The 20911-nt window shown below is 36.7% G+C and overlaps 1 protein-coding gene across 1 annotated transcript; it reads right to left on the reverse strand.

Annotated features, from left to right (window-relative positions):
• Window positions 1-13579: 13579 nt before the first annotated feature.
• On the reverse strand, window positions 13580-14776 carry LOC122601306. The gene is made up of 3 exons (XM_043774074.1): window positions 14654-14776; window positions 14115-14236; window positions 13580-14060 (listed from the first exon to the last, which is right to left on the reverse strand). The coding sequence occupies exons 1-3, from the start codon at window positions 14774-14776 to the stop codon at window positions 13580-13582; spliced, it is 726 nt and encodes a 241-aa protein (XP_043630009.1).
• Window positions 14777-20911: the final 6135 nt, after the last annotated feature.

The raw sequence follows: 20911 nt of genomic DNA on the forward strand, positions 1-20911 counted from the left end.
GTGACAACTGTTTTACTTGAAGACCAAGGAAAAAGTTTAACTCACCCATCATACTCATTTCAAATTTGCTAATCATTAGTGCAGAAAAATTCTTGCAGTACTTAGGGTTAGTCGACCCAAAGATTATATCGTCAACATAAATCTGGATTAAAATAATGTCACTACCTTTTTGTTTGATGAACATAGTGTCAATTGAACCTTTGTTAAACCCAGATTTCAAGAGAAAAGCAGTGAGAGCGTCATACCAGGCACGAGGAGCTTGTTTCAATCCATATAATGCCTTATCTAACCTGTAGACATAATCCGAATGTGTAGAGTTCACAAAGCCTTCTGGTTGATCTACATAGACCTGTTCATTGAGAACTCTATTAAAAAATGTTGTTTTGACATCCATTTGATGTACAGTAAAGTTCTTGTAAGCAGCATAAGCAAGAAACATGCGTATTTCTTCAATTTGTGCAACAGGTGCAAACATCTCATCATAATCTATGCCATCTTGTTGTTTATTTTAGAAATCTCTTTGCTTTTCTTTTTACCTTCTTGAATAGCTGCTTCACTTTTATCCATGTAAAATCCTAAAAGTTTCTTGGGAATTGTGATCACCTCATCATCCTTTTAAGTAGAATCTGTAACATCATCATCAAGCTCCTTTGACTTCTTGATCTTTGTCATGAAGCACACATTTGCTGCAAGTTCATCAATCTTATCATCAGTGAGATGAAGCCATTTATCATCCTCAGCTAGAAGAGCAATCCCACTTTCTTCTTGTTTTGCCAGCATGAACTTGTATTTATAATACTCTGAATTTTTTTGACGAGGTTCGGTGTAATCTGGGGCAACATGATCAAGAATCCCACAATTATAACACTTTTTATCCACATTCTTCTTGTCCAAGACTTTCCTTTCAAAGTTTTTCTCATTATCAAACTTCTTTTCCCCAACTGACTCCTTGTAGGTCTCAAACTTAGGAACACTTGCATTCTTGGCATATGCGGAAACTGAGGAAGACCGAAGCTGATTGTTGGTAGGTTTCTTCTTGAAAGCCTTTGTGAAGTAAGCTAATTCTTTGTACATCTCAAGGTCCTTTTCATCTAGTTCAGGATCACTTACATCACTTAACTCAGAATCAGTTTCAAGTTCAACTTTACTTTTTCTTGAAACTCTTGAAGACTTAATTTCAACTACAAGAGCCAGTGGATCAGTATGAACACTTTTATCTTTCATCTTTTGAGTCTTTAGGACTTGATCAATGTTCAATGTCAATTTTTCAAACAAAGTGTGAATTGTCAAGTTGCCAAAGTCTACTTGTTGGTTTAGCTGAATCCCATAAACTAGCCACTCCTCTTCAAGATTTTTTATGAACTTGATGTTCAACTCCATGTTTGTTCTTTTAACATCATTCTTCCTCAATTCATTGATGATATTACAAAATCTGATGTAGACATCATTGAGAGGTTCTCCTTTTTGTTGTTTGAATGTCTCATACATGTTCAAAACAGTCGACAACCTTATGGTTTTTGAAACATCAGAACCTCCATTTGTTTTTCAACCTCATCCCAAATATCCTTTCCAGTTTCATATGAATCGACATTGCAATATATACTATCTGGAAGAGCTTGATAAAGATAAGCAATGGACATTTGATCAGCCTCCACACGATTTTTCTGTTTAGCATTCTAGCTTTCTTCTGGTATAGGTTCATTATTCACTTGATTTTTGGGAATCTCAGGGCCATCTTTCAAAGATTTTCTGATGTTCTTTGCATTCTTTTAACGATCAATCCAATTCAAAAATCTTTTCTACCATAGAGGGTAAGATCCTCTAAACAACACAGGAGGTCTTCCATCCGAACCAAGAGCCAAAGCCTCTCTTGAAGACATTGTAAAATTTTTTTTAAGAAATTCAGAAAAATTAGAAGATTTTGGAACTGGACTTTTGAAGAATGCCGAGCTCAGACCTCGGCAAATAGAACAAGATGTTCTTGACAAATTTTGATTAGTAAAGAATGCTGAGCAAATATCTCGGTATATAGACTAAGTATCTTTCCAGTATACTGATTAATGTCAATTTTAACTATATACCGAGCTTATACTTCTGCAAATAGTACAATCACTAACACAGATCACCAATACTTAACCAACGTATTCAACTCCTCTTATTTGCCGAGATGATATCTCTGCAAACTGAACAAGTTGTTCCAATATTTAACCAAAAATTCAAAGAGGTAAGACCTCAATTATTTGCCGAGTTAATAACTCTGCAAATAAAACAATTTCTCCACACTCAGTTTAACTTCTGAATACTTGTAATTGCCGAGCAAGGAGCTCTGCAAAGAGAACAAATCTAACTCAACCACCTCGATAAACACTAGAAATCACAAAACGACAAAACAGTCGATTTGGAGTCGTCTTCTTCGTCCAGAACAACACTTATATGCTGAGCTCACTGAAAATTTCCATTTTCTTCTTCATTTTTGAGAATTAGAACTTCAAATTTGTTCCAATATGTTCAGAAAACAAGTGCGAACAAATCCTTAAACAAAGTAATATCGAAAATCAAACAGAATTCAAACCCACTGATCTATGCGTTTGCTAAGCTTAGACGAAATCGAATCCACTCATGGAATTGAACTCTAATTTTGATACAGAATGATTATTATCAAAATCCTAAACGATCGGTGAATAAATTTTGAAGAAAAACACACTGATTTTTGTTGTAATCAATTTGCACAGTATTCTCGGCAAATGTCAAGGTGTATGAATAGCTCAAAAACATCAAAATTGGGAACAAATTCAACTTCAATTTTGATTCTGGATCGTTCAGATTGACTGATTTCGCTCTGATACCAAATGTAGTGATGATAATTTGAGCTTAAGTGTGTATTTTATTGTGTGTTAATGGAGAAAGTGTGTGTATCGTGAGAGAGAGAGAGTGAGTTAGGATGTGTGGAAAGATTGGATAGCATTGTATGTAAAAAAGGTTACAATGTTAAGCTTTGGAGGGGGTTTATATACCTCTATACAATTTACATTAGGCCCCTTCCATACTTATGAATAATACAAAACAAGTACAAAATATGATTTAATACAAATCAACTACTACAAATGATATTTCTAACACTCTTTGAGGGCTGTTTTCGAGTGGTTGTAGCCTCCAAATCACCTCCAAGTTTCCACCATACATGACTCTAGTTATTGGATGATCAATGAAACTTATTATTACATTAGATTACTTAAGTTTATGCTCCTTGTTGCCTTGTATGAATCGAAAAAGAGAAAGAAAAAGTGCATAATCTTTTTTGAGAGGGATTGAGAGAGTACTTAGAGATGTGTGTGTGTTTTGAAATGAAAAGTGAGGAGTATGGGGAAGGGGGGGGGGCACATGATTTAGGGTGAGAAAAGAAACTAGGAGAGAGCTAATTGGTTGTGTGGAGTGGTGCAGTGGGTTATGAGTGAATTCATTGGCTAACCCAAGTGGCATGTGTTGGGTTTAAGTCCTAACTATTGTTTATATGTATGTATATTTATGTGTGAGTGTAAGAATAAGTGGTTTAGTGGCATGTTGGTTGGTAGATTTTTTCAAGAGTTTATTTTTATAATTACTTTAAGTTGTATGAACAATTTTTTTAATTGCAAGACTTATTTAAATGTTTCATTATATGTGTGTGTGTGTGTGTGTGTATCGTCTATGTAAATATATCAACATATATGTAATTGACATGAAATTTTTATTGATGTGCATTGTTATTATTTGAGTGGATAAGTTATTTGGATTCTTGGATACTTTATTGTTAAGATTATATACTTGCAAAAAGAATGTTATCGTATTTTATAAACCTTGAGATTGACTTGGATAATCTTTAGTTATTGTGAATGGCATTTCTAGAACAACTAATCATCTATGGGTACCTCATTGAACTAGATGGCATTTATCACTATGCCTTAAATGGCTAGAAGATCAATTCTCTTAATAAACCTCTAGGGATAGATGTCTAGATAGGTCCAAGTGGATTGCCCTAGTTGGATTTTGAGGGTTGTTACGAAAAGGTCTATGTATCCTCTAAATTCGATATGAACTAAGTTTCTTTTGGTTTTGCCCAGAAATAGGTAAAAAAAATGCTGATTTTCAGAATTGGTCGGATTTAGGATGATTGATGCAGGCCTGTTTTGTAAAAGTCATAACTTATTCACTAAATCTTCTCAAGAGCCAAACCTAACATTTTTTAAAGGGTCTTTGAGTTCCCTGCAAATGTCCAGAACTGAGTTTTGTTATATCTGGTCTTCATGATGTCTGAAAGTCATTGGAAAGTGAATGGTGCAAAGCTAGAAACATGCTAAAATTTCCTTGTTTAGAGCTTATGCTTTGTTGTAGCTTATAGGTTGATCTTATATTTGTTCTAGGTACCCGGAAATACTTGTTGTTAGGTCCATTTTTGCTAAAAACTGGAGCGTCTCCAGCTATATCTGGAGACCAGAAGATTTGTCCAGAAATATTAGGAGTCCAGTTGCAATGTACAGTTAATGCAATTGACGACTCTCTCCAGTTGAGATCTGACCAGATACAACAATCATTCCAGTTGAAGTCGAAGACAACAAATGGAAGATAGAGAATGACAATGGCAGCGAAGCCCAGTTGACATTCTACCCAGATCGAGAACTGGAGAGAATCAGTGTAAAGTACTTACAAAACTTTATACTGATTACGAAAAAGACCTTTTTGCTTTATGTACCTTTATCCTGACAATAGCAATTGTCTTTGGTTAAAGTACAAAAGTGCATAAAGCAGGTTGGATAAAGTGACTTTATGTCTTACTTTATTTAGCATTTCAAAGGATTTCAAAATACATCCTTAAGTGCTCTCAATCATATTTGAGCGGCAAAAATGGAATCCCAATACGAACTTTGCCTATAAATAGAGGTCTTTGCACAACAAGAATACAACTTTGCATATTCATACTTTGCAATATTCTTGGTGAACTTGTGCAATATTCTCTCAATCGTAAAAGGGAACACTTCACAACTTTAAGTGTTTCGAATGTTAAGGACAATTTCCAAGTGTTAGATCATTTATATTGCATAGGTTGTTAGGATATAACATTCGTGTATTATCTTGGTTCCGCAACAACCTTGTAATTTATTTAATTATAATAAATAAATTACACTTGAAAAATTACAACTTGGTCTCACCATATTTGTGAAGTTTGTCACTCGATCGTTTAACCCACAAGTGTAGAATAACAAGTCAAGTATGCACTAGATTGGATTAGTATCGCTTTGAATATAAATGCAAGTATATAAATAAAGCATTAAAGACTTAACCAATAAATAAACTAAACAAGTATGTAAATGGTGGAACACAAATGTAATTTTCAAGTGTATTTTATTCATTGATATTATAATAAAATACAAGGTTGTTGTGGAACCTAGGTATTACAAAGGTAAGTATCTAAACAACTTATGAATTACAAGTGATCTAAATTTTCTAAATAAATTCCTTGATCGAAATACTTAAAGTTGTGAAGTATAAATGTTAAGATTGAGAGTATTTAGGCAAAGATACCAAATTGAAAAAAGTGATTTGGACGAGGGAAATGACTTGGTATTTATAGGCAAAAAGAATTAGTATTTAATTATTTTTGCCGTACAAATAAGGTTTCATGCATTTAAGGAATATAATATTTATTCCTTAAAAGCATTGGTTAAAGTACATGAATAAAATCAATTTGATGTGACTTTTAATACTTTAACCAACCATCTTTACACGCATGTAAGAACTTTTAACAAAAGATAAATGGATTGTCCGGATAAAAGTGTGCAAAGGCAGATAAGTCAATTCCTCGTAATCAGTGTTCAGACTTGTGAGGCCTAGAACACTGACAAGGACTCCAATTAGGAGATCTGGTAAGACAATCAGTGGGCTCTGCCATTTATCAGTCTTCTTTTGTTTAGGCTTCAGTCTTCGACTTCAGTGAGAGAATGTTCTTCAGTGGAATGATCTTGACTGGAGTGAAGTTCAGTGAACCAATTTGGTGGAATCCAGATTCCTGTGCAAGTAAATGGTTCACTGGCCTTCTCATAATTTCTGGACAAATCTTGAGAGGGCTCCAGTCTTCTCGTCTGGAGCGAGTCCAGTAAATATGGACCTAACAAATTCCCCCTATTTGTTTAGATATTATGCAAGGTTTTTCAAGCTTCTATCTATACAATTGTGTGCTTGAAAAATGCTTAGAATTTGACTAAGCCTAATTTTGAGTTACTGGAAAACACTTTATAGATCATCAGTGTTCCAGTTTATACATTTTAATTTAACTAGACTTAATCTGATCAATTACTTGTGAAAATTAAAGCTTGCAACTTATATTTAAAGACATCAACTGACAGAAAGTTACAACTTTAATATAAAACAAATTACAAACAAATAATTGATAAAAGAGTTGGGCCCTTCTCTTTTCAGCATGTCCCGAAGCTTCTTTAGTGGCCTTTCCCTTGGCTAAAGGTGAGGATGGTAATCAATCTTGTGACAACCGTCACCTGAGCGTTCGTTTGACTATACTTTTCCGTTTGTAGAAGGTCATTAACTATCAATTTAAGTCTTTAGACGTGTGGCTATATGGATTAAAGTATGAATAAGACAAGACATGTTTATTGAGTACTAGTGCCTTTAACTTTTTAAGACTTGGAGCAAATGATTGAGGAAGACTAGTTGCCTCATAGAAATGCCAAATAAAGTTAAAATGAACTTTCAAAACATTAAGCGAATCAACGGATAGCATTTACCTTTGCCGTATATGGCGTCGTTTTAATTAATTAAACGAATCGACAACAGAAAAACGTATTGATTTTGTTTTAGTCATAACTTTCAAACCATAACTCCGTTTTTGATGATTCAAGCGGCCACATTTTCGTAAAAGAGTCTAGTTTACAGATATGGGTCTAGCTCGACCTGGTTGAGGTCGACTTGGTCGAGTTAGACCTGGTTGAGTTCGACTATGGTTGAATTCAACCATATACATGCCTATATAAACTTGATCTTTCATTCCATCAAAAGGGTTTACACACATAAGATTTCTCTCTAAGGTTTTCTTTGAAAAACACCCTTTCTTCACAAAAAATTCAGATTTCATAGACAAGAAGAGAAAAGAGTTTGTCTTTCAAATCCTCTCTTAAATCATTCTCTCGATTTCGGTTCCAAACGCTTTCAATCAATCAAGGCTTCGATCTTTTATCAAGAAACAAGTGAATATTATCATTCTCTTCATCAAAAACTTGTGTAAGTCCTGTTCTTAATCTCTCCAATTCGTTTTTATATGTATATATATGTTTACTCTTTCGGTTCTTATCAAAAGCTAAGCGAATCATGTCTTTGATTGTTGATTGTGCAATTTCGGTTACATTTGTGTGTAAGAAATGAATTGAACCTTGATTAACGCTTTGATTTGATACATTATGCACTCATGTAATTTGGATTTTGTGCAACTACAAGAATTGAAGATATCATTTACTTGGCTAAAAGACTCTAAAACTAGTCGATTCCGTATCCAAGATTAAGGTTATGCAATTGTCGATCACATGATGTATGAAATCGGTCGAACTTCACCCTTTTTGTACTGATTTGTGACACTTTTGTGCAATCAAGACTCATGGGTATGAATTGGCGAGCCTTAGATTTCGTTATTTTAACAAAATCACGTCAAAATCGTTCGTTTTGCTCAAATCGCGTATGAATCCGAACCCGGCCAGTTCTAGCTCGACCTAGGCTAGTCTAGCTCGACCTAGGCAGGTCCAGATCAACCTCTACCTGGTCTAGCTCGACCTCTGGTGGTCTAGGTTGACCCTCTGTTGACTTTTGTCGCTTAAACGGCTCGTAAGGTTCCTAGTTTGACCCGAAATGACTTGTTTTAACTCTTGGACCTTTAAGACTTAGAAAAGAATCATTTTTACATCTGTCCAGGTCGAACTAAACCTGCCATGGTCGAGTTCAACCACTTCCCTACTCATATAGTCGATTTCATTAGCCTATCGTGTCCATACGCGCTTATTCGGTTCTTAAACTTGACTAGTTTTCTCAAAAGGTGTAGTTTTGGTCCAATTGGCTAACACATGAATAAAATATTTTAAAATAACATATTTGGGCTTTAGTTGGTCGAGTTCAACCATTAGGTTGAGCTCAACCTCAACTCGTTTCGGTTTCGTAAGCTTTTCGGTTAAAATCTCCGGTTTTGTCTAGTTTTCAGTAAATTCGAGTAAAACTTATTTTGAACTATAAAATGATTTCAAATGAGGTTGTATTGATATAATAATGTGTTTGAACTTAATAAAGGACTTTGTTGTCAAATCCAGACTCTTGTTCGGTTTATTCGAAATTTGTCAAACGTCGTTTTAGAAGTTAAATAAAGACATGTGCACTCAAAGGCATTTCTAACAGGCTAAGACTTAAGACCAAAGACTGTCATTGTGACTTGTCATGTATTATTGGTAGGTGTTGATTGTCATGGACTTTGATTGTGCTTGTTGTGCTCGTCCGTTATACTTTCATAACACTTTTCAGGTGAGTTTCGTAGCCCCTCTTTTTACAAGTTTTGGGGTGGAAAGTATACTTATTTTCAAACAGTTTTGTCGATTTCTGTTTATGTTCAATATTGAGCCTGTGCGTATAGAGTTACATGTGTCATTTGACGTACTTGAATCTTGCTTATATGTGTGTGATAATGTGTTTATTTGCCGTGCTTTATGACGTGTTTATTGGATGTGCTTATTGTGTGTGTTGGAGAGTTGGACTAAGGCAGGTACCGTAAGGCCGGACTTTATGACTTTGAGTTTTGAGACTTTGAGACATTGAGACTTTGAGACTTTGAGGCATTGAGACATGAGTCATTGAGACTTGGGACATAATATGGCGTAACTCTGCTCGTTTATATTGAACAAATGCTTGTTTAGACTTACAAGAATCGACAAATAACTTTTATCTATGACTAGACTTTTTGACTAAAACCTACGAACTCACCAACCTTTGTGTTGACACGTTTTAGTATACTTTTCAGGTGCTCAGGCTAATCAGGGATAAAGACTGTTATGCTAGGTTGGACTTCGGAGATTAATGCTCCTTATTAATTGTCAGACTTTAAGGCTACATGCCTTGGATTATTTCTTTTTGAGCTTGGTTGTAATAAGCTATTTTAGCACTGTCATGACTTGAACTCATACTTTTGGGAATATATTTATTATATTCTATTTCATTTAGCAGTATCTATGTAATTCCATGTCGTGCTGTACTTTTCATGACACCTCATGTTTCCGCCAATGGTGGGGTGTTACAAATCTGCTGGTCTTATCCCCAGTGCAACCTCCATCATTTGCTTAACCTTCCAGACCTTCTCAATTCTCTTCATAAATGCTTTGACATATGAAAATATATCAAATTTCCCCCTGAATATCAAGCCAATCTCCTTCAGTTCAGACCACCCAAAAGCTTTAACTAAAGTGTTTTTCCTTTCATCCACAAAGTTACCCTCTCTGGTCAAGTTCACTTGAAACTTAGAAAAACCTTCATGATTCTCAGCCAGGTTAATTTCAGCATCAATGATCTTTCTGACATTAGCCCTGAACGCCATTAGTTCATTGTACTTGTCTTTTTGTTTGGCAATCTGGACCATTTCTTCAGTTTCCCTGGATGCCTTTCTTTGTTCAACAACAGACTGGATTTCTTCACGATTAATTCTTTGTGAAGTATCCAAGGGAATGAATATGTTAAGGTTTGCATCTTTGAGTGCCTTGATTTGTTTGGCAGTAAGTTTGGGCAAGCCTTTCATTTTCTTTCTGTACTCTATCTCCAGAGCTGCAGCATTTTTTCTTATCCTCTTCTGGAGGTTCATCAGTTCCTCCGTCCTATGTCTGATAAGTTCAACTACACTGACACCATAGCTTACTTCATCATAAGTTTGTTCTTCTAAAGAGTACCTGGAACGAACATAGACATCATCCAATGCATCTAGACATTGATGAACTCTGGGTCTTCCTTCATTCTTTTGTATATATCAATATGTATGCCCAACTTGCCAACATTATAAGAATCAAGAGTCCCCCTCTTTGCCATTTGCATATTATGGGCCAGCAGTTTATCCTTTTGATTTTTCTTGAAAATTTCTATCATTATGCATTCCTGCTCCAGTCTCTTAGAAGTATCATCATCAGCAGTAGGAAATTCTGACGAACCTTCAGTGGTATCTAATTCTCCTCCAGATACCACGTGCTTTTTTTTTTTTACTGACTTCAAAGTGGATATGATTTTTAGGAATGCTTCAAATTGGGGCTCACTGGCATTAGTACCAGCAGCCTCTTCTTCCTGCACAATGACTTCAGTGCCAAGTGCTTTTTGAGCTTCCTGTGCACTAGCTTCAGTACTAGGCACTTTTTGTTCTGAAGCCTAAGCACTGGCATCAGTACCATGCTTTTTCTTTTCAGTCAACTTGTTCCACACTTCCACCTTTCTACTAAGATCTTCCCCCTTGGAAGATTCACCAGTCGAAGACTGGTGGACGTTCCAGATCTGTTGAAGCATGACACGATCATTTAACCCAAAGTTTATTCCAGCAATTGAGGATGTGAGATTGACAAGTGTTTTCAGTTCAGTCACTTCCTTCTTAATAATCTGCATTTCTGAAGATAACCGTTTTGGCAGTTCATTCTCAATCATTTTCACAACTTGAGGAAGCGAACCATCCTTAAGACTCCGCAACAGTGGCCCAGAATTTTCTTTAATGACATCCTTGAGTATGTCAGCCTTGAACTTCCTCACACATTCATCACTGATGGAACTGAAACTTAATTCTGGTCAACTGTTGGCTTGCTCTCCAGACTGCTAATTCTGGTGGTAAGCCTCTGAACTTCTTCTGTTAGACCTGTTAGTAGTTGAATGATTTCATTTTTCACTGCAGTCTAAACAGATGTTACCAACTTTTCTTCCAATCCCTGGACAGCCACTTTGATATTTTCCGAATTATTATTTGTGGCCAATACCAGTTCATTTAACTTCTCAAACACCAGCTTCTCATTCCCAACAAATTTTGTAGCAAGGTTGTTAGATAATAAAGATTTAAAGTCTGAAACAACCCGGGAAGAAGACTGGAGTGATCTCTCCAGGTCCACCACCTTATTAAAAAGGTCTTGGACCTCGATGGAAGAAGAAGTGGAGAGACCACTGGGAGGTGCCAGATCAGAAGCCATTCTGGTCACCAGAGGTACTTGTGTCCGGACTCCTTCAGAAGATGTTTCAGTTGTGACAACAGTTGAGTAGTCCAGCACACGGTATTCAAGAAGGTTTACTGGTGATTCAGGTGATGATTGAGGGAGAGAAACTGAAGAAGGTGTTGGTTGAAAATATGGAGTATTTGGAGGAATTGAAAGATGTGGTGGTGGTGGAATATTTTGTGGTTCTAGAGGTGGTGGCATTTCTGATGCTGGTGGTGGGGTGACTGAAGTAATAACTAAAGTAACAACATTTTCTACTTCATCACCCAGAAAATTCATATCAAAATCAAAATTGTTACCTTCAGACATGGGTGATTCGACTTCATCATAAACAGGAGTTTCCTCCTGCTCAATTTGATTATCAACTTGTACATTTAAATCAATTTGAGCATCCTGCTCTCCAGTCACCTGCTCAGCCTCCTGTACAATATTCTCCTCCTTCTCAACATTCTGTACTTGTTCAACAATAAGAGACCCATCTTCATTCATAATATCACCAGCCGAAGAAGTTGAGACCGGATTCACTAGAGGTGAGGTTCCGGTAACCCCAGTCTGTGCAAGAGTAGTGTCAGAAATTTGGATAACTTCAATTGATTGTGCTGACACGGACTCTATTGGGGGTTGGGCTGACCCTTCATTTTCTTCACCACTACCTCCTACAAGAATATTGGTAGTGACTGCTTGCAAGTTTTCCCTTTAAACATCTCCAGAATCTTGTTGGGAAGATTCTGGATGGCTGCTTACAAGAATTTTGATGGAATAATTTCAACATTCTGCTGTTGGTCAAGAGCCATCTGGGTAAGTGGTGGCACCACTTCAGCATTGAGGACTCCGGTAGGTCCCTCATTGTTTTGACGCTTGCCTGGAGCCTCTTCCAACTCATCTGGTGATGATGCATTGTTTTCTACTTGAAACAGTTGGATCATATTACAAGGTATATCAATTTCACCAGTTCTTGATTTTAAGGAAGTTATTTCCCATATGTATTCAGAAACTGGAAAATGGGTTGACTCAAAATCGTATTCATTACGAAGAGCCCTTTTGAAAATAAGTGACAGAAAACGAATGAATGGAACATGTGGTATTCTACCTTTCACCTTTAAACGCTCAACAAGATCATCGAAGAAGATCTGTGCCAAATCCACCAGTGTGAAATGAATGGATTCATTGGTATTAACATATCTAGCAGTATACCAGAATTCGCATAAATATTCATGATACATTTTACCCGGATTTAGGGTTAGAGCACCATATAAAGGACAACTTAGAAAAAAAGCAGTTATCCTTCCAATAAGAGAAGTGGGCTCATGAGTGGTGCTGAATAGTTTTGCCATCCAATTATTCATGTTAATACGGATGGCTCCTGCATCTATAGAGATGTGACGGGCTTTTGTTACAGCAGCAGGAAGATTATAAGTAGAGGCAAGGAGATTTTTGTTTGAATTTGTTTGTCGAGGAACCATTGTAAATGATCAAAAACTCAGAAATAAGAAAAAAATATGATGTTTTAAGCTTTTTAGGGTCTGAACTGCAGTAAATATGAGAGAGATTGATGATTGAAATTGAATGAAGAAAGGAGTAAATGAAGGAATTTGAAGATTTGGGAGTAAATGATTTTCGAGAAGAAGTGAAAAGTAAAAGTAAATATGGGTATTTATAGAGGAGAGAGAAAATGAAATTCAAAACGGTTAATTTGAAATAATTCAAAACAATTTTGATCGGCTTTGACATCCGCATTTAATGTTCCCCATCACACATTAATGTATGACGGTTGACAGCCCACAAAATTACCAACTTGCACTTTTTCTCTTCCCAGGATAACAAAACCATCATTTTAAGTTGAAAATGTCATACCACGTAAGATGAATAGTAGCTATCCATTTTAAAGAGTTTGCATACATGGCACGCACTAACATCAAGTATTAAAATATTATGACTAACACACCATGACTCAATTCAATGCATCTGGAGGTTGACTGGACACTCCAGTATCACTGGTGGATTAGGCCAGTGAAGTACCAAGTTTAAACCATACTGGTAACCACAAACACGTACATCAACTAATATAGACAAATGAGAGTGACACATTTACAAAGTGACTGAAGTCACTCTTTTTTTTTCGGGGGTAAATGGGGTTGTCCCCGTTAACATTTATATCACCCAAAAACCATTACAAAACAAGTAGTACGGCCAAATTATCGTACTAGTTCATACATAGGACATGCCCTATATATGTCAACAAGAAATGCAAGGAAAAAACAGCTTACACAAGCGAAACAAGCCTATTCTAAATACAATGACATTTAGACATAGACAATAATACTAAAGGTATACTAGGTTAATTCGTCATGCTGAAGCAGGTAGTCACCCCCAACCTTCCAAGCATCAAGTGTGGTGACAACTCGAGCTGTCTTTTTAAACTTCAATCTCCATAATCTTGAACGAACAATATCTTTGATAAGATTAGATAAGATATCAGGTGGGCTAGCATGATTAGCAAACATCCTGTTGTTTATCTCCTGCCAAATAAAGTAAGTAGTGGCTGCAACAACTAGTCTACCAATAATATGAATTATAGAGCGTGATTTAGCATGTGCAATCAACCAAGCTGTGATATTATTCCAAGAACCTGAGGTAGACGACATGTTAACATCACTTTTAACAACATCCCAAACCTGTGAAGAGTATGAGCAATCGAAAAACAGATTTGAGCCCGAATCAAAATCAGCCTTGCAAAGTGAGCAACACATCATATTCATATTCTTCCTTCTAGATTGTGGCCACTGTAGGATTCGGTCTTGAGTGAGTAACTTCCTACGCATAATCAGCCATAAATTGAAGGCATGTCATGGTATACATTGAGGAAACCATACAGCCTTCACCCAATCAACAGGTTGTTCTCGACTCCTAATTGTGTCCCAAACCATGGAAGAAGAAAAAGGCTTATCTTCATGTGCAATCTTCCAGACCAATGTATCTTTTTTATGATCCTACAAAACTATAGTCGAAATGTTATATAGAAAGGGAAAAGAATCGAGCCAATTGGCTGGCCAAATCCATTCCCCATTCCTATTAATATCGGCCACTTTAGCTTGAAGTAAAAATCCAGCCCTTCTTACATCCTGCGACCGAATTACATTTGATAAGGGTCCTATATCACTCCAAGTGTCATACCAAGTTGATGTATCTTGTCCAGTCCCTAGATTTTTCCATATAAAGTTATAGATAAAGGGCCTTAAGGATAGGATTTTTCTCTAGCTCCAACCATCTGTTGATCGACTAGGTATATCCCAAAAGCTTCTTCCTCTTAGTTTGTGATCATAAATCCAATCAACCCAAAGTGATCTTCTATGAGAAATACTACTCCAAACAAGCGAGATCATTAAAGCTTTATTCATTTAAGATACTTTTCTCAATCCTAATCCTCCTTCATATTTTGGCACACATAATGCTTTCCAAGAAACCTTAGCCTTACCTGTTTGCATAGGACCTTGGCACCAAAGGAACCCACGCTTTTCCAAGTCAGCCATGATTCTAGAAGGAAGGATGAACACAGACGACCAATATATATACATGGAAGACAAAACAGACATAATTAATTGCACTCTTCCTGTAAACGATAGGAACTTATTCCTCCAGTCCATAATTCTTTTCTCCATTCTTTCTATCAATATTTTACAATCTTTATACAAAAGTCTGGAAGAAATGAGAGGGACGCCTAAGTATCGAACAGGGAGTTTACCTTCTTCTAAAGGCATGATATTCAAAATAGAATTTTTGACCTAATCGGGCACATTACAGAAGAAAACAGTGCTACTCGGAATTAAACCTGTCATCTTTTTAAAGGAGTCAAAGGCATCCAAAATCAATTTAGCCGATTTGATATCTCCCCTAGCAAAAAGAAATAGATCATCTGCAAAACATAAATTGATAACTTTCTGCTTGACACATGATGAGCGTCCATTTTGTGATAAAAAAACCCTAAAGAAAGGCTTCATTTCTATGTTTAAATGAGTTAATATTCTGGAACTATCGATACTTAATGAATGATATGTTTGTGCAGGTTCCCGGAAGATGCGAGAGAGGGTAAATGACATCAACTGACTCAAGAAGGAAGCCTATGAAGTTACAAGACATGAGGAAGTGGTTCGGGAGCCAAACGAAGACTCAAGTGCAAGACAGCAGCCACCAGCGCCGCTGGACACATACCCAGCGCCGCTGCTGCTCACCAGCGAACGCTCTCCAGACCACAAGCGCCGCTCGAAGCTTCACCAGCGGCCGCTCGAAGTATCACCAGCGCCGCTAGCCCATTAGCCAGCGCCGCTGCCAGGCCCACCAGCGTCGCTGGTCGGCCCAGATCAGTAACCGACTTAAACACCTATTTAAGTCGAACTAACCCTCAAAACCCTAAGAGAGAGCCGATTCAGCAGCCCTAGCCGCCCAGGAATAACCCTAAATCGAAATTGCAGATTCCAAGGAGGTTTTGGAGCATATAAACACCTTCCGATCTTCACTCTTGGTCCAGATCTTTCATCTTTATTTACTCTTTGTCTTTGAACTATGTCTTTTATATTCTCAGACTTTGTTATTCCTTTAATAATGCTAGGGTAGTAGGCTGAATACTTGTTTGGATCAATGTGATCATGTAGACGCTTATTGTTTTACTGTGTTTGTTTAGATTCCGTTGGAGTGTGCTTTACTGTTTATCGTAGATCCATGTTTATTAGTAATTCATGTTGCTATTGGTTTTATATCTGAACATATTAGTTTAATTCTGATGATTGTCTATGATCATGTACTAGGACTAATATGCTAGGACAGAAAACAAATAGTCGGTCTATAAAAAGTGATTCACTTGTAACCGAGGGATCCAGAACCATAGTAACTAGGGTGAATTGAACATGAAGCTTAACAATACCAGACGCGATCCTTTGACTTGGAAACGAGCACTTTGGTCACCGGAGGGAATTATATCTGGTCATGGCTTAAGAGCCGGGTAATTAAAAGATGAATTAGTAACACAAACTTTAGGTCATAATACTTAAAACAATGAATCTAGCGAGAATTTGTTTTAAAGGGTAGTGTGAGTCTAGCGACAGCACTACTACTTAGGTAAAGTGAATCTAACGAGAATCTGAACCGTGATTAAGGTTCCAACAGGCTAACAAACCAGTAGGATAGTATTTGGTCGTACCATGAGATCGGAGATACCAAACAAGTATTTTAATTTAATTACTGATATTCGTCCTTTCACAACTATTTTCAGAGTAGCCTTTTGCTGCAAAGCATTTGGTTATATTTTCTTGTTTAATTGCTTAAAATTAGTTTATTAGGAGTTAGTGACAAACCCCCAAACAAACTAGAATTATACGTACTACTAGATTAGGTAATGCAACGCGTCCCAGCGAACGATCCTATAATTTACCACTAGGCTATACTCAACTGACCGGGTTCACTGCTCATTAAAGTGTCTGTTAGTTTAGATAGTTACTTGTACAACATAAATTTTAAAGACTAGGAAATAAATAAAAAAACATACACCCATCAACACACCTGTTATGGAATATAAAAGAAGAGTCTAACCGAACAGAGTGTTGAAGGATAAGAGTTAACACCTCCTTGACCAGAGTAAAAAGATAAGGAGAGATAGGATCACCTTGGCGAAGTCCCCTCTTTCCCTTAAAATAACCAGGTAGACGACCATTAATACTTAATGAAAAAGTCTTGGAGGAGACACATACCATCACCCACTTAATTATAACCGGATGGAAGCCAAAACCAGACATAGCAGCCCGTAAAAAACCCCAATCAACTGTATCATATGCCTTATGAATATCCACCTTAAAAAGCACATCTTGGAGGTCCCTGCTTTCTATAATAGTTATGCATAATTTCTTGGGTGAGAAAAATATTATCAGAGATCTTCCTACCCGGAACAAAAGCAGACTGATTAACACTAACCACCTCATCCAAACCCTCCTTAATTATATTGGCAATAATCTTGGTAATGCATTTAAGCAACACATTACAACATGATATTGGTCGAAAATCAGTAATACAAGAAGGAGTTGTAACTTTGCGAATGAGAGCAAGAATAGTATGGTTAATCTCCTTGAGCAGCTTACCTTTCTTGAAGAAGTCATGGATTGCCAAAGCAACCTCCTTCTCTACAATAGACCATGATTTCTTGAAAAAAGCAGAGGTAAATCCATCAGGCCCTGGGGCTTTGATATCACTTATAGAAAATATTTCTTCTTTGATTTCTTCATCAGACACATCACATATCATATTGAGAGTTGTTTGTCTATCTAACACGTTAATAAATAAATCAGGTGCATGTTGTAACGATACATCTCCTTCTTTACCTAAGAATGTCTCATAGTGTTGAACTAAAGCCTTAAAGATGTTTCCACCTTCATGTAAAACACCCTGAACATCTTTGATTGCATCAATCCAACTTTTGTGGTTCCTGCATTTAAGATAATTATGAAAAAAGATGTATTAGCATCACTTGTCGCCAACCAATCTACCTTAGACTTTTGCTTAAGAAAGGATTCTTCATCTAAGACAGATTCTTGGAATCTTTTAAGGCAGACACTTTCCATATCACGCAAACTTGCACTAGCCGGCTCCAGATCATATTTCTGAATGTCATTAAGTTCAGTTCGCAACCCCTCCACCTTCTTATGCAAGTTCCCTTGCTTAAATAAAAGATTGCGTAAAGGAGTCTTTAGTAGTTTTTATTTCTTTACTACTCTGAACTGATTAAACCCATCAATATTAGTATCCCAAGCTTTTTCAACAATCCCCTGAAATTCAGCCTTAGTAGTCAAAAAATTTGCAAATTTAAATGGGGGTTTCCTTCCTCGATCAATATTAGGTAACTTTAAAACACAAAGAGAATGATCAGAAACTCGATAAGGTTGAAAAACAGCACATGCAGATGGGAAACAAACAGTAAATTGAGTATTTCCCATAACACGATCAAGTTTTTTAAGAATGCCAACTCCCTTTTTCGGTCTTTGATTCCAAGTATAGTGCAGCCCCGAACTATTAATATCAAACATTTCCAAACTGTTAATGCATTCCTTGAAATCCCTTATCTCAATACTGAAATTGGAGGTACCCAAAAAGCTGTCTTCTAGCTCTAAGGAAGAGTTGAAGTCTCCAAGAATACACCAAGGTCGATGCTTAACAAAATTCTTATGATAACATAAATTCTGCCAAAGCTCCCTTTTATTTTTATAGTAATTATCAGCATACACAAAAGAACTAGAAAAAGGCTTTTTGATCGACTTTGTATATTACCTGAGCATGCACCACTTGGTCCGTTTGTGATAGTAACATAATATCTACTATATCGAAATTCCAGCCAAGAATGATACGAGTGCCTTTACAACAGACACCTCACTTCAAACATGCACTTCAACCTATCCAATACCAGTGAGAGGGACACATTTACAAGGTATCAGAAACATTTTCAAGAAAAGTTGTCCAGTGAGAAAATAAATTAATAAATTCCTCCTGAAGTTTAGACATATTAAGGACAAAAATATATTGTCTAAGTCTTTCCACTGGAATAATGATCCATAAATCTATCAGTGCAAAGATAGTATCACAAAGGCGTTCGATAGCTTTACTTGTATAGATTTACAAATCTGGAAATCAAAGAACCCTGCCAGTGTCACAAAGGCGTTCATAAGAAGGTTCCAGATTTAAGGGTTCAACATTCCCAACTCACCAACAAGATGTTCAAAAGTTTTTACATCCAGAGGTTTAGTAAAAATGTCAGCGAGCTGTTTGTCAGTGGGAATAAAATGGATTTCTATGTCATTTTTCATAACATGATCTCGAATAAAATGATACCTGACATCAATGTGTTTCATCTTGGAATGCATGACTGGATTGTTGGAGATAGTAATGGCACTGGTATTATCACAAAATATTGGAGTTTTTGAGTATTTAATACCATAGTCAAGCAACTGGTTCTTCATCCAGAGTATCCGCGGACAACAACTGGCTGCAAACACATACTCAGCTTCACCGGTTGACAATGAAACTGAAGTTTGCTTGTTATTGGTCCAGCTGACCAGTTTGCCACCAAAAAAATGACATCCACCAGTAGTGGATTTCCTGTCTATCTTACAACCTGCATGATCTGAATCTAAATAACCCATTCGATCCATGCCTAAGCCTTTGGGATACCAAAGACCCAAACTGGGGACACCCTTAAGTTATTTCAATATGCGCTTTACAACAAACATATTAGATTCTTTTGGATTGGACTGATATCTGGCACACAGTCACGTTGCAAACATTATGTCTGGTCTACTGGCAGTTAAATACATCAGGTAACCTACCTTGCCTCTATAGACAATGGTGTTTACTGGTTTTCCATCTGGATCCGAGTCCAGAGTAAGTGGTGCAGAAATTGGAGTGGGTTTAGATGGAAAAGAGTTCATATCATATTTATTTAAAAGATCTCTAACATATTTTTCCTTATTAATAAAAATACCATTATTTGTTTGTTTAATCTGGAGTGCTAGAAAATATGTTAATTCACCCATTAAACTCATTTCATATTCAGAGGACATGATTTTTGAAAATTTCTTGCATATGTTTTCATCAGTAGACCCAAAAATAATATCGTCAACGTAAATTTGTACCAGCAGAAGATTACCTTTTTTCACGAAGAATAAATAAAGTATTGTCAATTGCACCTTTTTTGAAACCATGTTTCAACAAATGTTTAGTCAGAGTATCATACCAGGCACGTGGGGCTTCTCTAAGAGCATAAAGTGCTTTGTCCAGACGATACACCCAGTGAGGATGCTTTTCATCAATGAAGCCTGGTCGTTGCTTGACATAAACATCTTCTTCTAATTTTCCATTCAAAAATGCACCCTTTACGTCCATCTGGTAGACCTTAAATTGATGATGAGCAACAAATGCTACGAAAATTCTGATCGTTTCAAGTATAGCCACTGGAGCAAATGATTCATCAAAATCAAGATCTGACTGGCAGTACCCTTGTGCTACCAGTCTGGGCTTATTTCTGATAACGTGGCCATCTTCATTTACATTATTTTTGAAGACCCGTCTGGTTCTAATTGGTTCTTTCTTGCCAACTACGAGAGGGATCAGATAGCATACTTTGTTCCTTTCAAACTGGTGTAGGTCTTCTTGCATAGTTATCACCCAGTTTGGATCTTCCATAGCTTCGTCAATCTTCTTCGGTTCTATCAGTGATAAGAAGCTGACGTATAAACATTGTTCACTTGAGGCTCTTCTGGTCTGAACCCCTCTACTGGAGTCACCTATGATCTGATCAATAGGATGAGCTTTTGTCCACTTAAAGTAATGACCAGGATTGTTTCAAACAACTATATCAGTGCAAGTATTCAGTTGATTTCCCTCTAAATTTGCTTTAGGAACAGGGTCTTGCCAGACTATTTCAACATCTTCATCTGAAACAATAAGATCACAATTTGCATCATGAAATTATTTGAAGGTATTTGCTGGAGTACTACTTCAGTATCAACTGAAACTGATACTGGAGAAGTAGTACGAACATCTTATCCAATAACATGTTCAGAGGGTAGTTTGAAACTTATTGAAGGATAAAATGGAGTACTGATAGGGCATTTTTCAGGTATAACAGGTTC

The sequence above is a fragment of the Erigeron canadensis genome, chromosome 5 (genome assembly GCF_010389155.1).
Source record: "Erigeron canadensis isolate Cc75 chromosome 5, C_canadensis_v1, whole genome shotgun sequence".
NCBI lineage: Eukaryota > Viridiplantae > Streptophyta > Magnoliopsida > Asterales > Asteraceae > Erigeron > Erigeron canadensis.

What these genes read in the sequence shown, in the direction of transcription:
- LOC122601306 (XM_043774074.1), bottom strand. Translation starts at nt 14,776, where the DNA reads ATGGCTGACTTGGAAAAGCGTGGGTTCCTTTGGTGCCAAGGTCCTATG. An exon ending in GAGGATTAGGATTGAGAAAA is followed by an intron (nt 14,237 to 14,653) that starts GTATCTTAAATG and finishes ATAGTTTTGTAG; the next exon opens with GATCATAAAAAAGATACATT. An exon ending in GATTGGGTGAAGGCTGTATG is followed by an intron (nt 14,061 to 14,114) that starts GTTTCCTCAATG and finishes GATTATGCGTAG; the next exon opens with GAAGTTACTCACTCAAGACC.